The sequence below is a fragment of the Apteryx rowi genome, unplaced genomic scaffold, assembly GCF_003343035.1.
Source record: "Apteryx rowi isolate R43461 unplaced genomic scaffold, aptRow1 scaffold_387, whole genome shotgun sequence".
Taxonomy (NCBI): domain Eukaryota; kingdom Metazoa; phylum Chordata; class Aves; order Apterygiformes; family Apterygidae; genus Apteryx; species Apteryx rowi.
In genome coordinates this window covers 44,505-67,489 of record NW_020450385.1, presented here as the reverse complement: position 1 = coordinate 67,489, position 22,985 = coordinate 44,505, and the positions used below count along the sequence as shown (strand labels likewise).

The following is a 22,985-nucleotide window of genomic DNA, read 5'->3' as shown; positions in this document are numbered from 1 at the left end:
ATTCATTCCCCTTTTGTTGAAGGTTTGTGGAGGAACAGGAGCATATGAGAGAAGACTCTGTAAGTGGGTAAGAAAAGTACAAATAACATGGCTGAGACCATAACAAAGGCGGAATTATGGTTCCCTGCAAAGACTCTATAAAGAGATGTTATTCCTGAAACAGCTCTTCCATTTGTTCGCTCTCTGCAAGGGATAGACTTTGTGCCTGAAATGTAATTTAAGGGCGAAGAGTCTGAGAAAGGCAGAGGAATGCACAGCCCTGATGGCTTGAAAGATGTAAAATGTCTGTTCTGTCCCCTGTTCTGGGCTATGGGATAAGATCAGAGATACATGGAACGGCTTTTGCCCTTTCCATTAGACATATTAGCCTCTGTAGAAAAGCATGTTTTGGGGCAGTTGTTAATGGCCTGACATTTGCCAGCGGTGGTATGTTGCTTCTAAAAGGACTGTACTCCTTTAGCACATTACTGGCTTTATGTCTGACAACAAAGAAAAATAATAAAACCCTCTCCCCCCCAATCACACCTGAGAATCTGAGCCTTATATTGCAAAGATTTTATTTCCATCTTGGCAGCTGAATTCTTCAGCCTGTTTTGGAGATAGGCTTAATCAAGTTTATTCTTTTGTAAAATCTAAGGAAAAAGAAAAATGAGAAGAAAAGGAAGGGAAAAGTCTTTGCTGGATTTTTTTTTTTTTTTTAAGTAGGATGCAAGAAAATATTTTTGAGTGTGGGGAGACCGATGGCAGACTAGCTGAAGCTGTACAAGACCTTCTCAAATCCAGAGGCAATGAGTACCAGCCTTCATGAAGTCAGACCTCAGAAGGAATTTCTTTTACTAAAGTGGGCTTAGATCTGCATGCTGGATGAAAACTGTAAGTCATACCTGTATAGCTGTACAAAGAGGATATTTATGATCTGGAAATGCACTTTGTTGCTTCTGTGCTGGGAGAGAGAATAATACCCTGCACTTCTTTACCACTTGAGAAAATCTTTCCAAGATTCATCATCTTATTTTGCCCCTTCAGTTAAATGAAACTTTCCAGGGACTGTCTTTCCTTGCATCATGAACCACTGACCATTGTCAGCCATGTGGATGCCTTACATAAGTATTCTCTCTAGTTTTTGATCCAATCTTGCAACTAATTAATAATTTGTGAGTTTTAATAGCAAATAAAAATTAGCTCTAGAATTAATCCTCATTGTCTGAAGTTTAACTGCTGCTATATTATTAAAGCAGCATCTTTGGATATGTAAGTAAAGACACAGCAATAGTCATATGGTTCTTTTATCATCTATAGAAAATTCCAACTTCACTTCCTGATATTCAATTAACAGGTCTTGTCAAGAAATGAGCGGTGCTATTCCTACATTATTTGGTATTGTGTAAGAGTCCATCAGTTACTGACTCAGAAGTGAGTTTTAAACATGCCCATACTGATAAGTTGGGAGGGTTTTGTTACTTGCTCTTGTGCTGATGTTCCTTCTTTCAGTGTGGATGAATCCCATGCTCTGGGACCTAAAACAGTTCATTCTTTTTAGCTTTGACTAATTGCAGATTATATCAGTACTATTGCTGCAAATTTGCTGTCTGCCATTCACATTCCTTTCTACATTGTTAATTCTTAAATGAACATGGAAACAAATACCTCTCCAGCTGAGATACAAACCTCATGCATAAATTTAAGCAGATAGATAGGCACAGAAATCTGCACAGCTCCAATTCTGCTTTGTACTTTCTGCATGCCAGGGGAAACCTATGTTCCCCATTTTTGGTACTGATATGTTCCCACAGCCCTGGAGAGGGAGTGTCTGGGAGAGGGTCGAAGAAGCAAGATGCTCTCAATAGCACATTTCTTTTAGAGTCAAATGCGTTAGGATGTAAACTTATGTGAGAAATAATTACTTCAAGCAGAATCAACTCATGTTCTGTCCTGCCCCATGAGGTTTGGGGCTTTTTGCTTTGTGCCTTATATGCTCATTGGTTCTTCTCTTCTAAATTAGCTGTTAGTAGGGAAGAGATGGAAGAATGTAGAAAAACATGTTCTTTATCTTTGTAGATCTGTCTTCCTCTGTCCTCTCTGGAAAGAGTCTTGTAAGGGAACTATTAACATTGTCTGCTGGACTGTCCCTAACCTAGTGTTGCACCACCTTTCAGTAAAGACTGGTGAAAAATTCTCATGACCTGAAAAAATATCTTTAGGTTTTCTTCAGTTTCTATGAGTATAGCCTAAGCAAGGCAGAGAAGCAATGCTACAGCTATGCTTGGAGTAGACACAACAAGCAAAGCCATAGGCTTGGATGTCATGATTTTTGTGCTTAAGAGTAGGTTGGATGGATGATCTTGCCCTGGAACATTTGTGAGCAAGCTGCTTCTTGTGTAAGAAGAAGTATAAGCTGAGGAATCTGAAGAACTGGGTACAAATTTCATGAGTTTGGTGACTGCGGTTTGCTCATAAAACAGCAAAAGTCTTTCTTTGGCTTTAGTAGCATGCGGAGATGCTGTGGCTGCTTAGTCAAAGAGGCTGCACTTCCCTATCATGCTGGGGAATTCCCTCTTGTGTGAGGGCAGGGGAATTCTTCTCATTTTTGTAGAATAACTATTTTTATCTTTTCCTCTGATTGAATTATACCACAACTAAGGTATGTGCAGGAAGGATTTTGCATGCCATGGTCTCTTTTTCCTTTCATGTGACCTAGACCAACAGATGCTGAGGAAATCTGACACCATCCCCACAAATGCTGTGTCTGCAATGGGGCGCAATCCCTTTGTCGTGACATGGGCTTTCAAATCAAACCTGAAGCTCGAGCGCTCAGAACTTGAGAGCTCAGCACGGCAGTAAGGCTGTTTCTGCAGACAGTCCATGAGCTCTGGGCAGATGTTGTTTTCTGGAGCCAGTGGTTGCAATGGAAGAATGTACTGTCTCCAGTAGATTCTCACTGCTTTCAGCAATGGCTGAGGTGTGTTTGTTGTAGCAAAGCTGCCCTTTTGCACTAGTCCACTAACCAGCTTAAAAGGCAGCACATCAGAAGAGCTCCATGCAGGGTAGGAAGCATTTTTTTTCTGCTGCTTCTGTTCTACACCAGCTCTTGTTGTGGGCTCAAGAATAACCCTGATGCCTCTGCTGAGTTCTGCCTCCCTTCCTCTGCCTGCTTTCACCCCATAGACCCAGTGCGGTCAGAGACTGCACATACTGGAGAGAGAAGGAGCAGAGCTAGGGAAAGCACCATGTCTGTGCTTCTGTTTTCCCTGCTGGCCTGTCATGTGGGAGGAAGCATGGGGACACGTGTGTGTTGTGGGGGGGAATGGAGGGAGGAAAAGGAATGGTAGTGGCTCACACACATAGCTTTTTCACTGGTCCTGGTCCTGCTAGCTCCAGTCTAAGATGGCTGGGGTGGGCATGGTAGGCACAGAGGAAGAAGGCAGAAGAAATTGAACAAGAATATCACATTGGTGAAAGGGGAAACTGGAGAGCAAAAGCCATCCTGTTAACAGAGTTCAGCATCTGGCCTGCTCAACTTTGTTCCTACTCTGATCCAGAATTTCCTAAAAGCAGCTAAATAGATATGAGGCAGTCTCAATTCAAAATAAAACTGTTGTGAGGGATTGCACAGTTTCTACATTTCCACCTACTGCTAGACCCTTAATGAGAAGATTCACCCAGTTGACTGTAAAGAGAGATTAAAGGAAGCTAAGGCTAACCATTTTTTCTCACTATATTCTGACTTTGGATGTATCTTCAGTGCTGTGTGCATGAGCTAGTTATACCTCTGGCAGTCCAGAACTAGGACTAAGGCAGCTAATGGTAACAGTATAGATGTAGGAGCAGGTGCTGAAATGCTAATCTGAAACTGGGTAAATAGTGAGGTGGTGAGCCCTTTCTGAAATCTGTGTTGCTATAGCTGAGCCTGTCAGTACCCAAAGCAGATAGTTTAAAGATAGCCTGGTTGTAGCTACTCAAGCTGCAGTTATACCTTTGGCAGCCATGCAGATGGAGCTTGGGTGAAGCTACTGCTTAAGCAGTAGATCTCTCCCATCTAAGCTTTCTAACTTTCTGAGGGACTCTATTCTTGATGAAATTTTACTGCTTGATGTAGAACTTTTACAAACTGATAGTGCAGCTCATTGTTTGTCTGTGGCCAAACACAAACTTTGGTCAGCATCCAGCAACTAGGACCCCATCTGTTGCTAGACACTTAATGAGAAGTTGTTCCTGTTGATTATGGAGGCAAATAAAAGAATTTTAGGGAAACTAAATTAGATGTGTAGATTCAGGAGAACACTCCTTTTAATGTCTTGTCTTTTCTAAAAGCTGCTGGCTAAAACACAGGATTAAAATTCAAGCAACTTTTTGCTCATTTTCCCCAAACTTCCCAAGAGGGTTGGGAAAAAAAAAAATCCGGGTAGAAGATGCTCTCCTCTCCTAGTCTTCTTTGTCCTATTGCTAGACCATTAAGATACAGATATGATTAGGAACAATGACTCAGAATTTAAATGTCATATCATTTTGCTGCTGCTTTTTTTTTTTCTACTATACAGGATATAGTAAAATTAGTTCTCATATTTCAGCAGTCTAGCAGTTTAACTTGGTATTATGGGTAGTATTCAACTAATCATATGCCAAATGGTTGGTAAATTTCTGTTTGACATCAGTCATGAAACTCCTACACCTTGCACAACAGCTCTAGAAAAGAGGAAACGTAGCTGGCTTGCAAACAAGTAGTTCTTATCCAGACACTGAACATACACAGTTGCTACAGACTGAAATATTGCCCAGATTTTGCCCACTCCAACACATGAATCATCACAGCTAAGACTTTACACAAAGTTGTCAAGCCTCATGATGATGGGACCTAACACAAGAGAAGGTGTATGAAAGTACTCGGTAAGTTCTTCCTCAGTGAAAACCTGGTATTTCTGTCTTTTTCCAATGCATAATTAGTATGGGACACACCAACCTCAAGGACACACAGGTACTCTTGTCTTGTTCGGGGATGGTCTGTGTCTGATTTAGATTAACTGGACCGGATGGCTTGGAAGGGGGAACATATGTACTAATACTGAAACATCACAGAACAAGTGATCAATATGGCACCTGGTATAGGCACTAAAATGATTTTTTGCCAGGCCTCCAGTGTTCTCCCTTGGGAAGGAAATCCTTGAGGGCATGTTGGCCCTAAATCAGTAGTTCAAAAAAAAAATTTTTTTTTAACACCCCCCCTTTGAAAATTGCTGTTTTAAGAGTATAACAGAAATGCACTTCAGATACTGCGGTTACATGGTATTTCAAATATCCAGTCCTTCAACTTACATCGAGGAATATGTAAAAAAAACTTGTATTACCAGCAGACTGAAATTCATGTGCCTATACCAAAAATCTTATTTGTAAGGTAGACATGTTAGAAGAAGACAGACCACTATTCTGGTGTTGTCCAATTGGAGGATAGGTGGATATACTGAGCTTTTGTCACTGAAAAAGAAACAACTCAGCCAGTTGCATAACACGCATCACTGAACATAGAGAAATGTTCAGTGAAGTCAGGAGGCCTAGCTAGGCCTAGTATCGACACAAAAGATTAAGATTATAGATCGCTAATATTATATCTGAGCTTCCTCTGATGCAAAAAAGCGAATGACTGACTGATGTTCAGCAAAATATATTGAAATGAACCCTCCAGCATAGGTACCTATAAATAAAAACAGGTCCTGGAAAGCAGTCCAGGATGGAAGAAGGGATAACAGTTGAGGGGGGGGAAAGGCAAGGTAACAGGAGGAAGGACTGCGATATAAATACAGTTCCAAATGGTCAAACTGACGCAGTGTTTGAACAATTATTAGTGTTCTAGTGGCTACTGAAGGCTCTTCAGCAGGAAGTGTTTTCCCTCTTCCATTCTAACTGTTGGCAGTTGAACTCCTCACTTGAAGCTGGGCCTTGTTTATTTGCCTTTTTAAAGTGATATTTTATACCTTGATGATGATGATGATTTCAGAACTTCTCATACACAAGTCAAACAGGAAGTGCAAGACAAGATTTTAATTGTTAAAAGTTTATCGATAACCTCTTATATACACATAGTTATACACAAAGTGGTTCATGAGTCCCCCATCTTATAGAATTCTGCTGGTGAGGTTGGTTGGCTGAAAACTTCGGTTTGCCTTTGTCATCTCGCAGAAATGATGTTAATATGGAAAATGGCAGTTGGGTTGTTGACAGGTATGGCTTTCTTCACAAGCTTTACTGTTCTTTAGCTGGGCACTGAAAGGAGCCCGTATTCATCTGCTGTATCCAAAATTTTACAGATGACTGGAGACTCCACCTTGAACATAAAAGATCAAAATTTTAAAAACTAAAGTTACTGACAAACTTTTACAAGAGATTGCAACAGAGATGTACAAGAGATTAATTCCAATGGATTGCAACAGGCAGAGTTCTTGAACATCACTTTGTAAAACTGTTAATTTATGCTTTTTACTTCTATGTACTGACTCTATAGCATATTAGCAATGTAATTAATAATAACCCTCCTTTCCCTAAGCAAATGCAATTGAACAAAAAGCAGTATTTGTTTAGCAGCTACATATTAGGACTAAAGTACATGACAAGAATCTTTTGTGAAGAGTCACTAGAAGGGATGATTTTAAATTTAAAAAAATAGATGAGATATAGCAGGTCTAAGGAACACAGAGGTGACTACAGAACAGCAGCTTAGTAAGATTTAATAATAACACTTAAGCAATGTTAACATTTTTCAGTGCATTTGAAAAAGTCACCATGTCTTCATCTGTGGCCTCTATGTTCCATTGTCAGGGGTGGACTGCATTACCATCCCTGCCAGAGATGGTAGCTATAAAGGCTCTCACTTCAGTAGAAAAATCTCTTCCTCTTGTCAAATTAAAAAGAAAACTTTGTTTTTATTCTTTGGCTGATACAAGTAAACTGATCACACTCTTTCCATGTAACATGGACCATGCACCTTGAGACATGCACCTTGAGACATGCTCTACTAGGCGACACCTGATCTTAGTGAATTCAAGTGTGTGTTTACATACCCCAAGAATGTATTGGCAAGAATGAGGCTCTAACATATATATGGTTACAGCATGAGGGGAATCAGATTCCTTACATCTGAAAAGAGAAAAAGAGAAAATTTTCAATTTGCCATAGAAAAAGTGCAAAACCAAAATATGGATTTTGTTAGTATTTATAGCATTTTTTATGAAGCTCAGTTAATGCTTTTTGAGCTTTATGAAAAAGACAGAAAGAGACTTTCTCCTCTGACATATGAAGCAGAGAGATGAAACACAGCTTTACATAAAAGGTTAACTTACTTCAATTTCACAGTCACCTGCCTTGGCTTGTCTGTTAAGTCACACACATCTCCATTTCCATAGAAATGAGACACCATCCTGCCAAAAAAGTTTGGAATGAGAAAGCCTGGAAATATTAGACACTAAATTCTTAAACACTATATTCTTAAACGCACAGCTAAGTTGTGTAATAGAATATCTCATAATTCTCCAAATGCTTAACTCCAATATACAGAACAAAAAAAGTGATACGTTGTATTTAAATTATTACAGAAGCAAATCATTGTGTTCATTGTTGGAAGATTTCTTTGCATCGTATCCAAAACGTTCAATTATCTTTTCTGATGTTCTATGTTGATTAGGGGGAAAATCTATACGATCTTCTCTTGATAGTTTATTTTATTTATTAGTAAAATGAATATTCACAAACTGCAGAAGTGGGCTCCAGTATTTCCTCTTCTCCTCCCTCCTTGCAAGTAAGGGACCAATTCAGGAAAAGATAACCACAACAGTAACCATGGTGACTGCAACCATACCTAACTGTCTGTGTACCATCTTCTCTGAGATAGTAGGTTCTAGCAGCATTCTTCTTGGACCATTCAATGTGTTCCTCCTTGCTCCAGGTACCCACAACCACAGAAGTCTTGCCACTTTCCTTATCCTAAAAAAGGAAAAGCTGATAATTACCTTGTATCAGAAGTTTAACAGTGAGGATGTTTTAATGACAAGTAGCATGTCATTTTTAGAGCAAGCCTTCTGCTGTCAGTAATACACTGTTCTTGCATTTGGGACAAAGTATGAATGATCTTGTATTAAGGGTCAAGCCTCAATTTGACTGTATTTTCACAACAGCCACCTTGGCTGTGTTACCTGATACATGTGTTTCAATGAGCAAAAGCGCATTCCCACCAAAAAAAAACAAAACAAAACAAAAAAAACAACCCAAACCCATGCATAAAACATTTTTTTCAGCTTTGATCACCACTATGCTTTATCTGACATGGTACCTACATCTCCCTGCATAAATTCTTCAGTAGCACACTGAGAATTTCTCCTCCCAAATCACTCCTCTCAAACCGAAGATGGGGATTAGCTGAGAAAAGACGGATGTTTACTTTCTCAAATTTTTTTTGAGATGGATTCTCTAACCTTCCCCCACCCCAAGATATTGCCTGATCATTACCAAAAAATAGACCCCCAAAAAACCATGCAGATTCAACTATTACTGCAGAACAGAATGAGCCTCTGTCAAAATATGAAAAACATAGTAAACAGATGTACAGCTTGTCAAGTAAAACCTGAATTTGTTAAGGTTATTTAACGAAACACAGGTATTTATCTCTCAAGGTCTTGTGGGAGCATGCAATATCTGCTTTGGCAAATGTTAGGGACAAAAAGGAAGAAATCTGCTCAGGTAGCAATTTTATCATTTTAAAATGAATCTTCTTAAGGAAGCAAAGCTTCTGTTGCAGGTTTGCATAACCTTGAAAAGGAACTCAAGCTTTTGCCTTACAACTGAATGCCATGCAGCACAAGAGGAATGAAGGGAACATGGCTTTTTTGCACTGTGCCTGATCCAGCCACAGAAAAGCAAAGTGTTTTGAGGCAAATAGGAGTTTCAAGGACTTCCTCTAGTCCCTAAAGAAGGCACATGTCCAAGACAAATTAGGAAAGTTAATGACTCATTCCGATTGCACATGGAAGACAAAACACATTGGCTAACACTACGGAAGCATATCTTTGCTCAGGACCATCTTTGTTTGTTGCTGTTATTTAAGCAGTGCAACACTACTTTTGTCGAAAGTTAATTATCAAACAATACATCAAAATTTGCAGGAACACAGAACTTAAGAAGAATTTTTTTCTGTTTTGTTTGTTTTTACAAACATACTTCTGTTGCTTCCACTTAAAAAAAGCCCTCACTCTTACAGGCTTTTGCTTTCAATAAGAGAAGCTGTAGCCATCTAGTGGCAGAATATAAAACTGTTTAAACATACCTCATGATACTGATGAACGTATTTGCCATAGCAGAATTCATACTTCCACCAACCAACACCCTAAGGAGAGGAATAATTTCAGTTAGTGCAAAAAAGAAAAAAAAAACAAAAAAACCCCCAACAACCCCCAAAACACCCAGACACACCCAATTTTCCTCCTGACCCTAAATCCCCGAGTATTATAGCTGAAAACTGCATACCTATTAGTCAGATACCTGATTCAAGGATTGCACTCAAAGAGAATCTCGTATTAGACTAACTGATATAGGCAAGAGATGAAATAGATGAGCTTAACCAAAGAGAAACTAATTTTTATGTGGACAGTTTGCTCTTGGAAGAGCCCCATATCACTATATTCTTTAAATGCTATTAGTATCCCCCCAATTTATCTTTTCAGAAAAAATGTTTTGTTCTTTCAAAGAGAGGGAAAACTTCAGACTCCTTTCTCTGCTGGCTGTTCTCTGAGTCTCCCTAAGTAAATCTCCTCTTCTGATGCTTTGTCCTAACTGCTTCCTCTCTTAATGCCTTGCTGAGTTTTCTCAGATTTTTTTCTTCTTGTTAACAAGATTAGTACAGAACAATTCTCATCTTTTACTTTCATTTCACTGTTTGTTCAAGGAAGCTGTATTTCAACAGAAAGATTAAAGATACCTTTCAGTAAATTTAATAGCATAAACATACAAGTTTGTAAGTACATAAGTCTTCCCTGTATCAATGCAAGGAAAGGCAATTATTGTGCATGTAATAATGCTGTTAAAACACGTAAGTTGACATGGCTTGTTCAATGAAAGCTCCGGTGTTACACTCAAACAGTAAAAGAACTGTACTTTTACTTCAGCTTTGTATTTTGCCCAGCATGGCCAGGCAAGAATTAACTACGAGGTATTTGAAAGTCAGAGAAATATCATTTGCAAATATTAAGCTCCAACTTTCCATGCTTCAGACCACAGTGAAAATCATAGGTTTATGCCCCAAATACACTTTTCTGCACACGCACAGCAGAATGACAGTATTTAGTGGGGAAGGGGGACAAAAACACAAATGCAGACCCCATAGGTACCAGAGCTGGCTCCAAGTAAGTTGTTAGCACAGCACAATTCAACACTGACAGAGACACTAGTTTGGAGGCAGCCACGTAAACAAAGTGTAGTATCCAGGACAAGGAGTGGGCAAAAGTAGGTCTTGAACTTAGACTGAAAGAATATTTTCACTTATAGCTAAAGTTATTAGCAAATTTTTTTAAAGGAACAATACCTCTTTTGTTATAAGGAACAAAGTAGGTCTCTGCTGAGGGAAGAATTTCAACTGTCAAAGTTCATGAAAAACTAAAAATACATAAAACAGTATGTGCAAGTAAGAAGTAGCTATTTTATTGTATGTAGCTTTATTTCTCACCCCATGGAAGCAGTAGGAACCACTAAGAAACTCCTTTATAAGTTGGTCATCAGTCAGTTTGGAGATATGGGTTGTTCCCACAGTTAATAGCTGATGGTTTCCAACAGCAACTGGCTTATGGATGGAAGAAAATTTCTCTTCTTTTGTTGAATGCATTTCTTCCTGAAATTAGAGTATACATAAATATGCCCATTTAGACTTTATATGCCCCTTGCTAAATCTTATGATCTATAAGAAGCTATCTAATATTAAAGTGGCAGGTTGTGGGAAAAACTATGAAAACATTTTGTCACTGTTTTTTCACGGTCTTCAGCATAGTTGAAAAAAGACAGAAGGTCAAAAAGCTAGTGACTTAGTAAACCGTAGGCTAAGGAGGCTACAAGTTTTAAGCTAGTAGCCCAAACTTAACTGCTTTATTTTTCTTCCAAATAAGATAAGTTGCAGATGATTTCAACAAACTTACTAAAGACCATTTGAAAGACTGACGTGGTCTTAGACAGTTGGGGAGAAGAACAAATTCCACTGAAATCAAAGTTAAATGCATTACAACATGGAAAATAGTACTATTTAAAAATACTTTCCTATTTAAAATTAAAGAAATCCTACCTCTTTAACCCTTCTAAAAGGCATCTTCATCATTTCTTGCTGTTTCTCCAGCTGTTCCAGGTTATGGGGTTTAAGCGGGGATCCTGGTAGTGACTGGCAAAAGATGTCATTCACAGGGGAAGCCCTGAACCTGTCCAAACAAGTTATGGATATATCATTTATATTCTTTCATATTTATTATAACTGTACATACAGGTATGCCAGCACACTCTCAGTCCTGTTCAGTAGCTCAGGAACTTCTGCTAAAAAATTTTATTTTGGAGTAAACACCTGATTTTTTTTATTACAGTTACTACAAATTTCCATTGGGCTGAGTTGGGTCTATTTTTTTTTTTGTACTTGCACCATCTTAGTCAAGACTACACTGTTGTCATAATAATTACAACTGATTCAAATACTTTTTTGCCTAGTGTAGTCTGACTATTAATGCTGGCAGACAACTGGTCAACTCAATCTAACTGGTCTTTTTCAAAAGGAAAAAGCTGCGTATCAAAAGGCGAACTGCATGGTACATGTATTGTGAATGCTGCGTCAAGACTCTGAAAAACCTTCAGAAGTTAGGAAACTCCAAAGCTTAAACTTTATAGATACAGTTCCTATATAATTAAAATAATACATTCTTACACAAACTGATATGTAAGGCTTTTCATATACTCCTCCTCCTCCTTTATCACTGCCCATTCTTTTCATTAGCTATGTCTGCAAAAAGCAGCTCACCTTCGGAAAGAAATAACTAGAAGATGAATCAGAGTATCACAACTTTCCCCTTATATTACACAAATGAAGGCCTCATTAAAACGCCAAAAAAGCCTTAACAGAAAATACTCAAAGGTGAGCATTAAAATCCTACTGACAAATGATGAACTTGCTTAGTTTTCACTGCCCATCTTATTCAAAGGTGTTATTTTGATGAAGCATATTTACAAAACAAACATGCAGATACTGCTTCAGAAGCAAGATGGCTTCTTGTGACATCCTCCTAAGAAGAGTCTGTGATACACAGCAGTAGCTGTATAATAATAACCACTATATTTAAAAGAATCTGAAAATCAGTTCTGTACTGAAAAGCCTGGTTTGAACTTTGTTTAAATAATATTATTGAAGACTACCAGTTACAGGAGGAAAATAAATACTACTCTTCACTGCCTTCCTCCCTGCCCCCAATTCCCACCATCTTAAAGAAAGTCAAATTGTACCCAAATAAGAATGACAGACAGAACTTATGGATATGCTCTTGCTAAGCTAATGTAACTGCATTATTGGGTAACATAATGGGTTTAGAGGAAAAGGGTTGGTGCCTACAATACTGCTCAGTGCTGTTTCAGGGAATAACACATGACAGGAAAAGTGTGCTTAACTTAAGTTTGTTTGTTTGTTTGAATGTCCACTGACACTGAGCAGCATTTCAAGCCCACTATCTCCACCCTTTATTTACTAGGAAGACATATGTGGAAGAATAAAAATTTTACATGTTTAGCTTAAGTATTTCTTGCTAGTGGCCAGAAAGCCTTCCACACCTTCCTTTGGGGGGATGAGGAGGAGGAGGCAGCTCAAGATCTCTTTTTTAATCAGATGATAAAAAAAATAAAAATTGCCTGTCCACCTTTTTGCCTCTGTAAAGCATACAGAGGCTTAAAAGACAATATATAATATACAAATAACAATGCAATAAATAAGTGCAACAGATAACATAGTACTAATAGATCTATTTACATGAGCAAAGTGATAACTGGTACTAAATATTTAGTAATAGCATCACTTATTTACCTAACTGCCAAGTGTTTATAAAATGCATGATCAAGCATTTTATCTTACAGGCTTGGTGCCTATTTCAAAACACCTAGCTTAATTCAGTTGTTCAGAGGTTGTTGTGTATGGGCAGTTCAGAACTCCGGTCTGTTACTTTCCATTTCATTTGTATGTCATGTACTTCCTCACTATTCTGTTTACACACCTTGAAAGGCCTTGAAAGGCCAAAAATCTCTAATGTTGAGACTAATATCACTTAGACACATTTTACAATTCAGGCAGGGGAAGAAAGAATCCCAAACTTGATTTTTGGAAAATAACACTGAAATAATGAATTTTTTATATGGAAATGACTTCATATGCAGCTGAAGGTAAGGCAGTGAGGCAGGACAGGGACAGACAGGAGCTTATTAAGCTGGAAGTACTGCTAAAATAAATGATAGTAAGGTTATTGTTGAAGTCTGTACTTTTGTTTTCTGAAATTCAATAGAGAAGTTGAAATTTATGCACACATATATTGCACATGTGCAATTTGCAGTATTTGAATACCATGAAAAAGATCCCTAAGACCTTGAAATCATAAAATACATAAGAGACTGGGTGTTCTTTGCGGCTTTCTCAGCCTTCAGGCTCTACTTTGTCTTTCTCTGGAATCATAAGGCTAGAAACTTACTTTTGAAAATAAAATGATATTTGTGCTTCTCATATGGGATCAATCAACAGAGACCTATGAAGCGCAAATATTGTGCAACTTAAGATGAAAACTGCAAGAGTTGACAAAACTGCACTTGCCAACCTAAGTAACATGCAAGTGTCACAGGAAATGTCTAGAAAGTTTTGTACAAGAAACCACAGCTAGACGCAAGACTTGTATAAACACATGCACGCATGGAAGTTGACGAAAATTTGGAGTCATAATGTTAGCCAAAATTTGGGTACTGTACCTGTATTTAGGATGATTGCACAACAGAGGTGTCAATATAACCACTTCATATTCACAAGTTGTAACTTCTGCTACTGAAAGAATCTCATGTTTAGCTTCTGGATGACAGATGTACATCACTGTACTTGATCTGGGTAGGTTTTGTCTCAAGCTACAAGGTGTGCCATTTCCCATTTCTATAGGATAGTATGGGGTCATCTGCCCTTCTATATTTTTTGTAGGTATCTAGGTGAAAGAAAGTAAAAGTTAAGAATCACAATAAAGTTCCTTTGCCTCTCCTGAAATGGAGGTGTTGCTGCAACCAAACAGGTTCTGGTTTATTACCTCCAGCACAGCACTGCACAAATACACCAAGCCACCCGAGGTTTGACTACAAAGCCCAGCGACATCTGATTGCAAAAGCAGCTGGAGTCTCTGCACAGGTCACCTGATGTTTCAGTTCTAAGAAATCTTACCAGTCGAGTGCAATGTTTTGTCAGAGCATCAAGCCCTGCTACGTACACCCTGTAGCCGAGGAGACAGAGACACGTGAGTAGCTCTGCCAGGCTCAGCTTAGGTCTGACCAAGCACATTACCTTCAGTGCGGTGCCAGATCATGAAGACCAGGGCACCATGCAAAGCCATCCAGATAGCTGCACTACACCCCTTAACATATATAGTCTGCGTTCTCCCTTATTCAGAGTATCCCAGCCATCTGTTACCTTGTCTAACAGAAAGTTAACAATACATACAAAGTAAATCCCACTTTCTAAGGTTTGAAACGTTCATCTAAAATACTTTATTTTAAAAAGCTTTTTAAAGTAAAGGTACTTTACAAAGCCCAGATAAAAACCTTAAGTCCCCTTTCCTCCATTTTGTACACACTTTAAGTAAGATCTCTTCAGACTTGTTCCTTCATATTTAAAAAATGCTTTTCCAATAGAAACTTAGCAACTCTCATTTAATGGCTTGTGAATACAGTAATTAGTGGTGCATAATCATGTCATTTAATTTTTGTCCAGACAGAATTTTAAGGACACTAGAAGCTAAAGTCATAAATGGACTTATGTGTTCAAGTTCTGTCCAACTTCCACTTTGGGAGATTCATTCCTCAAACTGATCAAAGCCCCCTCTCCTGGTTCCTATCTTGAATGCAGCCAAAGTTCCTGGGTACCAAAGTTCTGCTTATGCAAAAGCCATGTTGGAATCCATGAAATGGACCTTTCTCTACCTATGTTGTTTGAGCTAGTGAATATTCTCAGTGCACAAGAAATCAGGCTCTGTGCTAAATGGTGGTGGTACCGTCCATGATCATGACACTAACCCAAGAGACTTGGGACCCTTTTATATCTCACCTGCTTCAGTTATCAAAGCATGTGTTAATCCTGTCGTAGGCCACTGACTCTTTCCTACTGAAACTGTTCCATCATGAAAGAATGAAGGGATATGATATTCATGAGGCAAAAGAATGAGCGTGACAGTAGCTTAATTGTTTAGGCACTCCTTTGCTTCCAGTCACTCCTCCACTCTATACCTGAATATTCAGTCAGAGCTGAGAACTGAATATACATTCTGATTGTGTACAAAATAGCTGGGAAAAGGGGTATCAGTGCCTTCCCTTCCCTTTTGAAGGAAACAACCAATCTTTCCTTAAATACTGAAAGACTGCCTAAGCATCTCATTGAAGGTCACTGTTTAAGACACTCAAAGGGAGACAACTGCTGTCTGCACCCAACTGAAAGGCACCTACACAGGATTCAAGATAAAACTTCAGCCTCAGTGGTTCTTTTTGGTTACTTTAAGCACCTTCCTCCTGTGTTGTCTGCTCTTTCCCTTTCATGACTACAGATTCCATTAAAATTGCAAATCTAAATTCTTTGTTGACTGAAGCCAATCAGTCTATGTACATCATAAATACTGCTGAAAAAGTTAGCAAAAGATTTAACTTATTCTGAAACATTAAAAATTGGGCTGTAAAGAATCTAGTTTTCTTCAACTTTAAAGAGGCATAACTGCTGTAATTACTGGAATGGGCCACGTTCTGATTGGATCTGGTTTCCCAACTACCTCCATAATGCATACCAAGAACATCTATTTTCTGAGATCCACTGCAAAAGAGAAACCACTCTCTGCTATGTAAATTGGTACCACAAGGAACATGTAGACAAAATTTGATTTCAGCAGTTAACATGAAGGATAACTGGAAATAAGGTAGGTGCATGTCCTTCCACAGGTCAGATTTGCTATTACTAATTCTGAACTCCAACATGCTTCAGATACTTAGGTTGTTTCACTATGAAGTAAGGTAACTCAGAATTGAGTTTTGGGGCCTAATCATATAGAAGAATTCTCTAATGGAAAAGGGAAGCACGGAGTTTCATGGGATGGGTCATCAAGGCAGGTGAGAGATCTGCTAGGGATTTAGCAAGACTAGTGCTGTAAGAGTTTGTTAAGCATTTCTTCTTATCCAAAATGCATGGAGCTACAATTAAAGGAATAGGGATCTCTGATGTAGCGAGAAAAATGACTGCTGCTAGGCCATAATGTGACTTTGTGTTTGTGTGTGTATTGTCTTCATAGCAGAAGAGTAATTCAGATCTCTTTTAAGATTTGAGTAACTTTGATGTCCAATAACTGGAAGGGCAAGAAACTCGTTGAAACAGACCAAATAAGCTTTTTGAGATGGGACCGATAATCAAAAGTGAGAAGAGTGCAGCTCAGGAAAGTAGTTTCATTTATTGATACTTATTTTAGTAGGCCACTAATTATATAATCTCATCATATTTAAATTGCCTCCACTATTGATGGCAAAAATTAAAATAGATGTTTTTCACTTGCCTCTTTTGCACTCTCTTTTGGATTTTCCTTTTCTTCTTGATCTAGGGAATAATTAAGAATGAGGTAAGCATAACGTCTGTGAACTTGAAATAAAATGAAATTATATACAAAGAGAAGTTTATATGTTTTGTGTATTTGCTAGTATGTTGTGTATAAACTGTCAGAGTCAATTTCACCAATGTGCAGGTGCAAAAGAGGAAAGAAAGGAAAAAATCCCCAGTGATCTGGGATTCAGAGCAAACAGAACAAAATATGAGTTAGCATCTTCTTGAAACAATTTTACGAGTTTGTCAGGCCAAATTCAGCCCTAGCACAACAATAAGGTCATACAGGCCAGAATAATATGTCATTACTGCTGTTCTCTGAGGGCCAGCTGACTATTCCTTTCAAAGTGAGTGAATTACAGGCTGGGACAGTAAACAGTAGGCAAGGACTTCAGCCCACCCACTAGTCTCAGTAGATATACTAGCTGGAGGAAGAAGTTAGGCCAGAGTGCATGGCACACTAATGATCATGAGAGTAAGCATCAGTACAAGGGGAGCTACAGGCTGGCACAGGTTAAAGCTATCCTTAGCATTCTGAACTGCTTCAGGAGACAGTCTGGACTCCCTTCAGGATTATATGAGAGAAAGGCAACTCTGCTTTGCTGTCACCTGTTCAGTTGTTCCAAGCTTCCTGTAATACACTTGTGGATTCATCTCACAATCTATTTTATTTTTTAAGAGAAGTAGTGTGAATTGCTGTATAGAAAGCATAGAAAGAATAAAATCTGCCACCCAAGCAGAAAGGACAGAGGGCCAACATCCTGAAAGTCTCAGATATGGTGATCTGAGTTATCACTACATGTAACTTCCTATCATCTAACCCCAAGAAAAGAATTCATAAACTCAAACTAAACATCTGTTTTCTGTACAGCAGCATCTAGGGAAAATTATGCACCTCTGCACAGGATTAATAATAGCACAAACACTGTAACTCACTAATAAGAAATGCCCCCCAAAATGCAATGTTTCTAAAACCCTGTTTCTGTTCAGAACTAAGATACCTAATTGAAGGCTGCAGGCAGGCATTCAAAGGCATGGGATTTATAGCTCTTAATCCTTTCTAAGACATAGGCACTCAAGTTACCATTTTCAGGAGGAGGAAAATGGTGGCACCCACTTTTTACATACTAGCCCAAATTTAAAAAAAACTACTCAACACTGATATATTTTCTGTTGTTTCCATTGGATCTGATGATGGACCCTTAGTTTGTGGATTTTTAGAGTTCTTTGGACTAACGTAGTGTCAAAATGCTCAGCCCTATATAAGGGAAGCAGATATTGGCAGGTACGAACACAGAACTTTCAGCATCTACAGTAATTTGCTAGCAAAAATGCAAGCACTTAGAAAATTAGCTTGGGACTCAGCAACCTAAATTCCACCTAAGTTCCACTTCAGGCACTTCAATATTTTAGCAGATCTGTGGCAGAATACTTAAAAGAGACTTTCAAACAATTCCAAGGATCAAATCCATCTGCAAAGGCTATAAAAGGTTGGTCTGTATACTATGTTTTATTAAAGAACAGCAGAGCCCAACATGTGTTATACGCTCCGTGCCGTGCTTATATCTTGAAAGACACTTCCCCCCACCCAAAAAAGAGATTGGAAGCAGGCTACATTATATCAAACAGTCAGGTCAAGCATATATCAGTTCAATTTTTTATACTACATATTTTCTCTACGTGACCCTAATTAACTATTGTATTTTATATAGTATGGCAAAACTGACAGGACGAATGTGATGTAAGGCACTGGAAAGGAATTAATTGAAAAGAACAGATTTTGGAAGAAAGAGTAATCCACAGAATTCTACTATCCTTTCACATTGGAAATAGTTTTCTACAGAAGTTCCAGCACATTTCTCAGAATGTAATAATTAAAACCAAAAAAATTCATTAGCATCAACAAAATAAAATAAACTAAGACAAACCTGGTTCTGACAATGGGTTCTTTATCATCATATTCCCAAGATAGTATTCTTGGATGTTTATTTTCTACAATCAAAAAAAAAGTTAGTTTTTCAGTTACCATTTTCCATACATTCTCAAGTGCATATGATTTCAAGTCTTTTTGAGAAGTTAAGCAGGTATATGGCAGCAAAAAGGGGACTGAGACTATGAAATTGTAAGAAACCTACCTGACCAGTTTCTTTCTCCTCATGATATTGACGGATATGTTTTCCATGGCAGACTTCGTAAGTCCAGTAAGATTCAATCTTTAAGAAAAAAGGGGGGGGGGATCATTTTCTGTTTATATACACTACCAGAAGAAGACATTTTCCCCAAAACTTTTGGTCTTTGTGGTAAAAAAATCTGGCCCAGGCAGGTAGCTGAAAGCACCCTCACAAGCAGTAGCACAGCGAATGGTCTCAGCATTGCCTAAGGATTTTGACTAGGTTCCAAACAGACAAAAGACAAAGTTTCCTTCACTTCTGCACAGACATAACACAGCAAAAAAAACCCTGAAGAAAGATGTGTTGGAGCTAATTCACTCTTTACCACTGGGGTTAAGCTGTAGTGACTCAGCACAGACTATTTTTGGTCTCTGCTGCAGATACGGGCTGTTTACCAGTTGGGCTTGACCCACTCTCCCTTCCTCAAGGACTTCTTGGGACCTGAAGGTTCTGTGATTTGTATAATAGTTGGACATTTTCACTTTCTCTGCTTCTCAATACCTGCTTGTTTGGTATTAGGTTTGTTCTCAGAATATAAGAAGGGAATTTTTAAATAGTGATGATACTTGGTGAAACATTGGAAAACTTTTAGAATATCTAGAAGTATATTTGTTTTGATCTTCTAACATTTTCTGAGGAATGCCTTTCATTACAGACTGTGACATATTAGGGCTTGACTCCTGGAAGTAAACATTTTAAATCCCCATTTATAAATTGTTACTATAGTCAGCCTGTTTACTTGAATCCTGAGATCTTCAATTATTTAGACTTTTTACAATAATATTAAAATATAGTCATCAAGATGTAGATAATTTATTTTGGATTGAATTACTGCCTGAACTACCTTTATCCACACAGTTTACAACTACACTGAACCTTGAATCTTAAAATGGGCTGGGCTGTAAACTTGTGATTAACATTCAAGTTATCAGTGTAGAAATAACATACTCTATATGAACAGCTACTTTGCTTAAAAAGAGGTTCCAACAATTCTCCTGGAGTAGGACCTTTGTAATCTTTCTCTTCTTCCTAGAATAAAAGGATATTTCAATTCATTAAAATTAAAGGCAGTCTGGTAGTAAATACTCATTTGAAACAATTAAAAAAAACTTATTGCAAAATTAAAGACATAACAATTCATTAATTCCTGCCATGAAGGAACTGTGTTGTGATTAGAAGAAAAGATAATTTAGTTCAGTAAGAAGAGACAAAAAAAAGTCACAAATCAAAGAGTCAAACCAGAAAAATTCTGTGGTTTTAAGACATACACATATTGCAAAAGAGTAGTAGCTCTCAAATTGCTCACGTCAAGAGTGGCAGCTTGTGGCGTGAATAGGAAAACTGTATCAAAAATCTTTTAATTTGTTAATCAATATGGATGTATTCATGCAGTACAATTGGAATGTCATACAGCTTTTATTGAATAAAAAAAGTGGATCAGAAAGGCATACATAATATTGTGGAAGCTTATTTCTGCATATTTTTTACTCTACAAATATGCATGCTATTGAAAAAATATGCACTGCAAAGTTCTTTAGAACTAAAGATTTCTCACCTATGTTGAAGTACTCAGTACTGTCAGTCACCCGAAGGATGAAGGCTATGTCAAAACGGAGGTCCCTGCCATAGGAGTACAGCTTGTCTGTGCAAGCTTTTGCATGGTGCAAAAACAAGAACCACTGTAGGGCCTGAAGACCAATGATAAACCTCACCAGTTTCCAAAGAAAGATGGACCTCCTCAATCTACTTTCTTCCGTATAAACAAACGTGTTCATAGGTTTTAAAATTCAAACCCTGCACTGTACATTCAATTTTCCAATTTGGGAGAAGATGAGGGAGAATGAAACTTTCACAACTGGTGGTGGCAATACTACCAAATGCACTACTGGGAGGCATTCAGATACAGCGATTATGATAGTAGTGTTAACAACCTTTTTAGCTGTTTACTGGCATAGAATTTGACAATACTACTTAAAATACAAGAAATTTCCAATATGTTGATTTTTGCTGAAGTTCCAGAAGTAAAACTCATGACAGAGACTGACAAACCTATTAATTAATAGCATATCTGAGCAACCATTTGTTACCAAATGAGGATTTCAAGACTGTTCAGAGGGGCTACGCTTTGTATAGAGCTAGTATCTAATACAAAATGAATGCATCTATTATAAACTGTAAAAACATTAATCATTCTGTAGATGATTTTCCTTTTATAGGAAAAAAGCCTATTTATTTTGAAGAAAACATAACTTAAAAGATGCTGTAGAGACTTATTTACAGCTTATAATTATGAAAAAAAATCTACTGAACTTACCTCGTTGCCACTGGATATCAGTGGAAGTATACATTTATATTTTTCTTTATCCACAGTGGTCATGATGATGTAGTTATCCTCTTTGTACAGAACACCAGTTGTAGGCTAAGAAAACAAACAGCCTATGAATTAGTCAGGGTTCTTTTTTAAATGATATTTGTTAAAAATATTCCTGAATGCATGAATAGTAAAGTTAATTCTGACTGATGGGGCAGGTGGTCCAGAGTATTTCCTGGGTTTTAATTATATCAAAGAAAATTACTTTTGGCATTTAAACTTGAAGCACTTTGCTAATATTTGCTTGCTTGGCTTCCCTCCTTCTTTGTTTCAATCCTTCTACTTCCAACCATATTCCTGCTCTCCTCGATGCTCATTCTCTTACTCCTGTTTATGTATTCCCCATTCTGCCCCAAAAGAAATCCAAGATTTCCATCATGTGTAGAACTTGCTCTTCTTTCACGTTGTCTGTTTTCTATGCAGAAAGTAGGATCTTGAGGAAAATGACAATATCTTACTTTGTCTAATACAGTACCTAATACAGTAGAACCACAGACAGTATCTTCAAGTGAAACACTACTTAATAAAAAAAAAGAATTTTGAGTTTATATGCTTTTAGATAAATTGTTTGCTATTAGTCTAGCTATGAAACAGCTTGATTAAAAAATGAACAACCCTCTTATATCCACTACATTTGATTTTCAGATCACATTTACCTAGGATTTTCCCAGGTACAAATCCAGCAAACTCAGACTATGAGCTAAACTTAAGCTTCGACTCTGTCTGGATTCTTTCCGACTTGGTCACTCACAAGATTCTGCAACTATAAAATACAGTTTACACTAAAAGCATTGTTCAGGGAGAGATTTAATCAGGTTCATTTTCTCACAGCACTGACAAAGCCATAGAAACCACAGCAGTACAAATGTATTTCTTTGCAAAGCATCAAGACAGCTAACAAAAAACCCATGTGGGCTCATATAGAGTTTGTCCCCACAAATAAAAATGTATGGCGATCTTTTAAAAACAGTTTAGTATGGCTATGCCAAGAACACCCAAAACTGAAATATCCTTTTTGTCACATGGGGCCTTTAAAAAGAGGTGCAAGGTGTGACTGTATTTATGGCCTCTGGAGATGGATAATAGCAGCAGTGTATGAATTTAACTATTAGTGTCCTTTAACAGTTAAGGACTGCCAGCTCCTTCAGCAAAGGAGAATATTCTGGTAAAAGCAGTATCTGGTAAAAAGGGACTTCAAAAAAATAACCTTCACATTAGTAGACAAATGTAAGATTTTTAAAGCAAAGATAACTATGCGTATATTGATAAATGCCCTATCCAAATTCACAATCTGGATACTCCTGTCAAGTTTATTTTAAGACAAATATTATTCCAAGCGCCTGAGACCATTATAAAGGTGCCAGTACTGCAGACAATATTGTTAACGTCAGAACAGAAGAAACTATTGACAGCTCAGACTAACACACCATCTTGAAAATGCATTACATAAAAACACGTTTGAAACGTCACAGATGGTTTTAAAACGATCTGTACAATAGTTGACAGCTTCTGCTTCAGGAGGACGCTTCCTGCCGATTTCCGAACGCAAGCTGGCGGCGCGTGCCACCATTCACCGGACCCCCCC

General features: G+C 37.9%; 1 protein-coding gene across 1 annotated transcript in view; it reads right to left on the bottom strand.

Annotated features, from left to right (window-relative positions):
- Positions 1-6,013: 6,013 nt before the first annotated feature.
- Positions 6,014-22,985, bottom strand: part of ERLEC1 (endoplasmic reticulum lectin 1) — a 17,183-nt gene continuing 211 nt past the window's right edge. The window contains exons 2-14 of the mRNA XM_026074394.1: positions 21,344-21,448; positions 19,978-20,058; positions 18,994-19,071; positions 18,787-18,850; positions 16,815-16,855; positions 13,999-14,222; positions 11,306-11,435; positions 10,700-10,861; positions 9,305-9,364; positions 7,844-7,968; positions 7,329-7,406; positions 7,050-7,125; positions 6,014-6,316 (exon numbers count right to left, since the gene is read on the bottom strand). Of these exons, the coding sequence (XP_025930179.1) occupies positions 6,245-6,316; positions 7,050-7,125; positions 7,329-7,406; positions 7,844-7,968; positions 9,305-9,364; positions 10,700-10,861; positions 11,306-11,435; positions 13,999-14,222; positions 16,815-16,855; positions 18,787-18,850; positions 18,994-19,071; positions 19,978-20,058; positions 21,344-21,406 (1,254 nt within the window). The 5' untranslated portion in view covers positions 21,407-21,448 and the 3' untranslated portion in view covers positions 6,014-6,244. The remainder of the gene's footprint in view (positions 6,317-7,049; positions 7,126-7,328; positions 7,407-7,843; positions 7,969-9,304; positions 9,365-10,699; positions 10,862-11,305; positions 11,436-13,998; positions 14,223-16,814; positions 16,856-18,786; positions 18,851-18,993; positions 19,072-19,977; positions 20,059-21,343; positions 21,449-22,985) is intronic.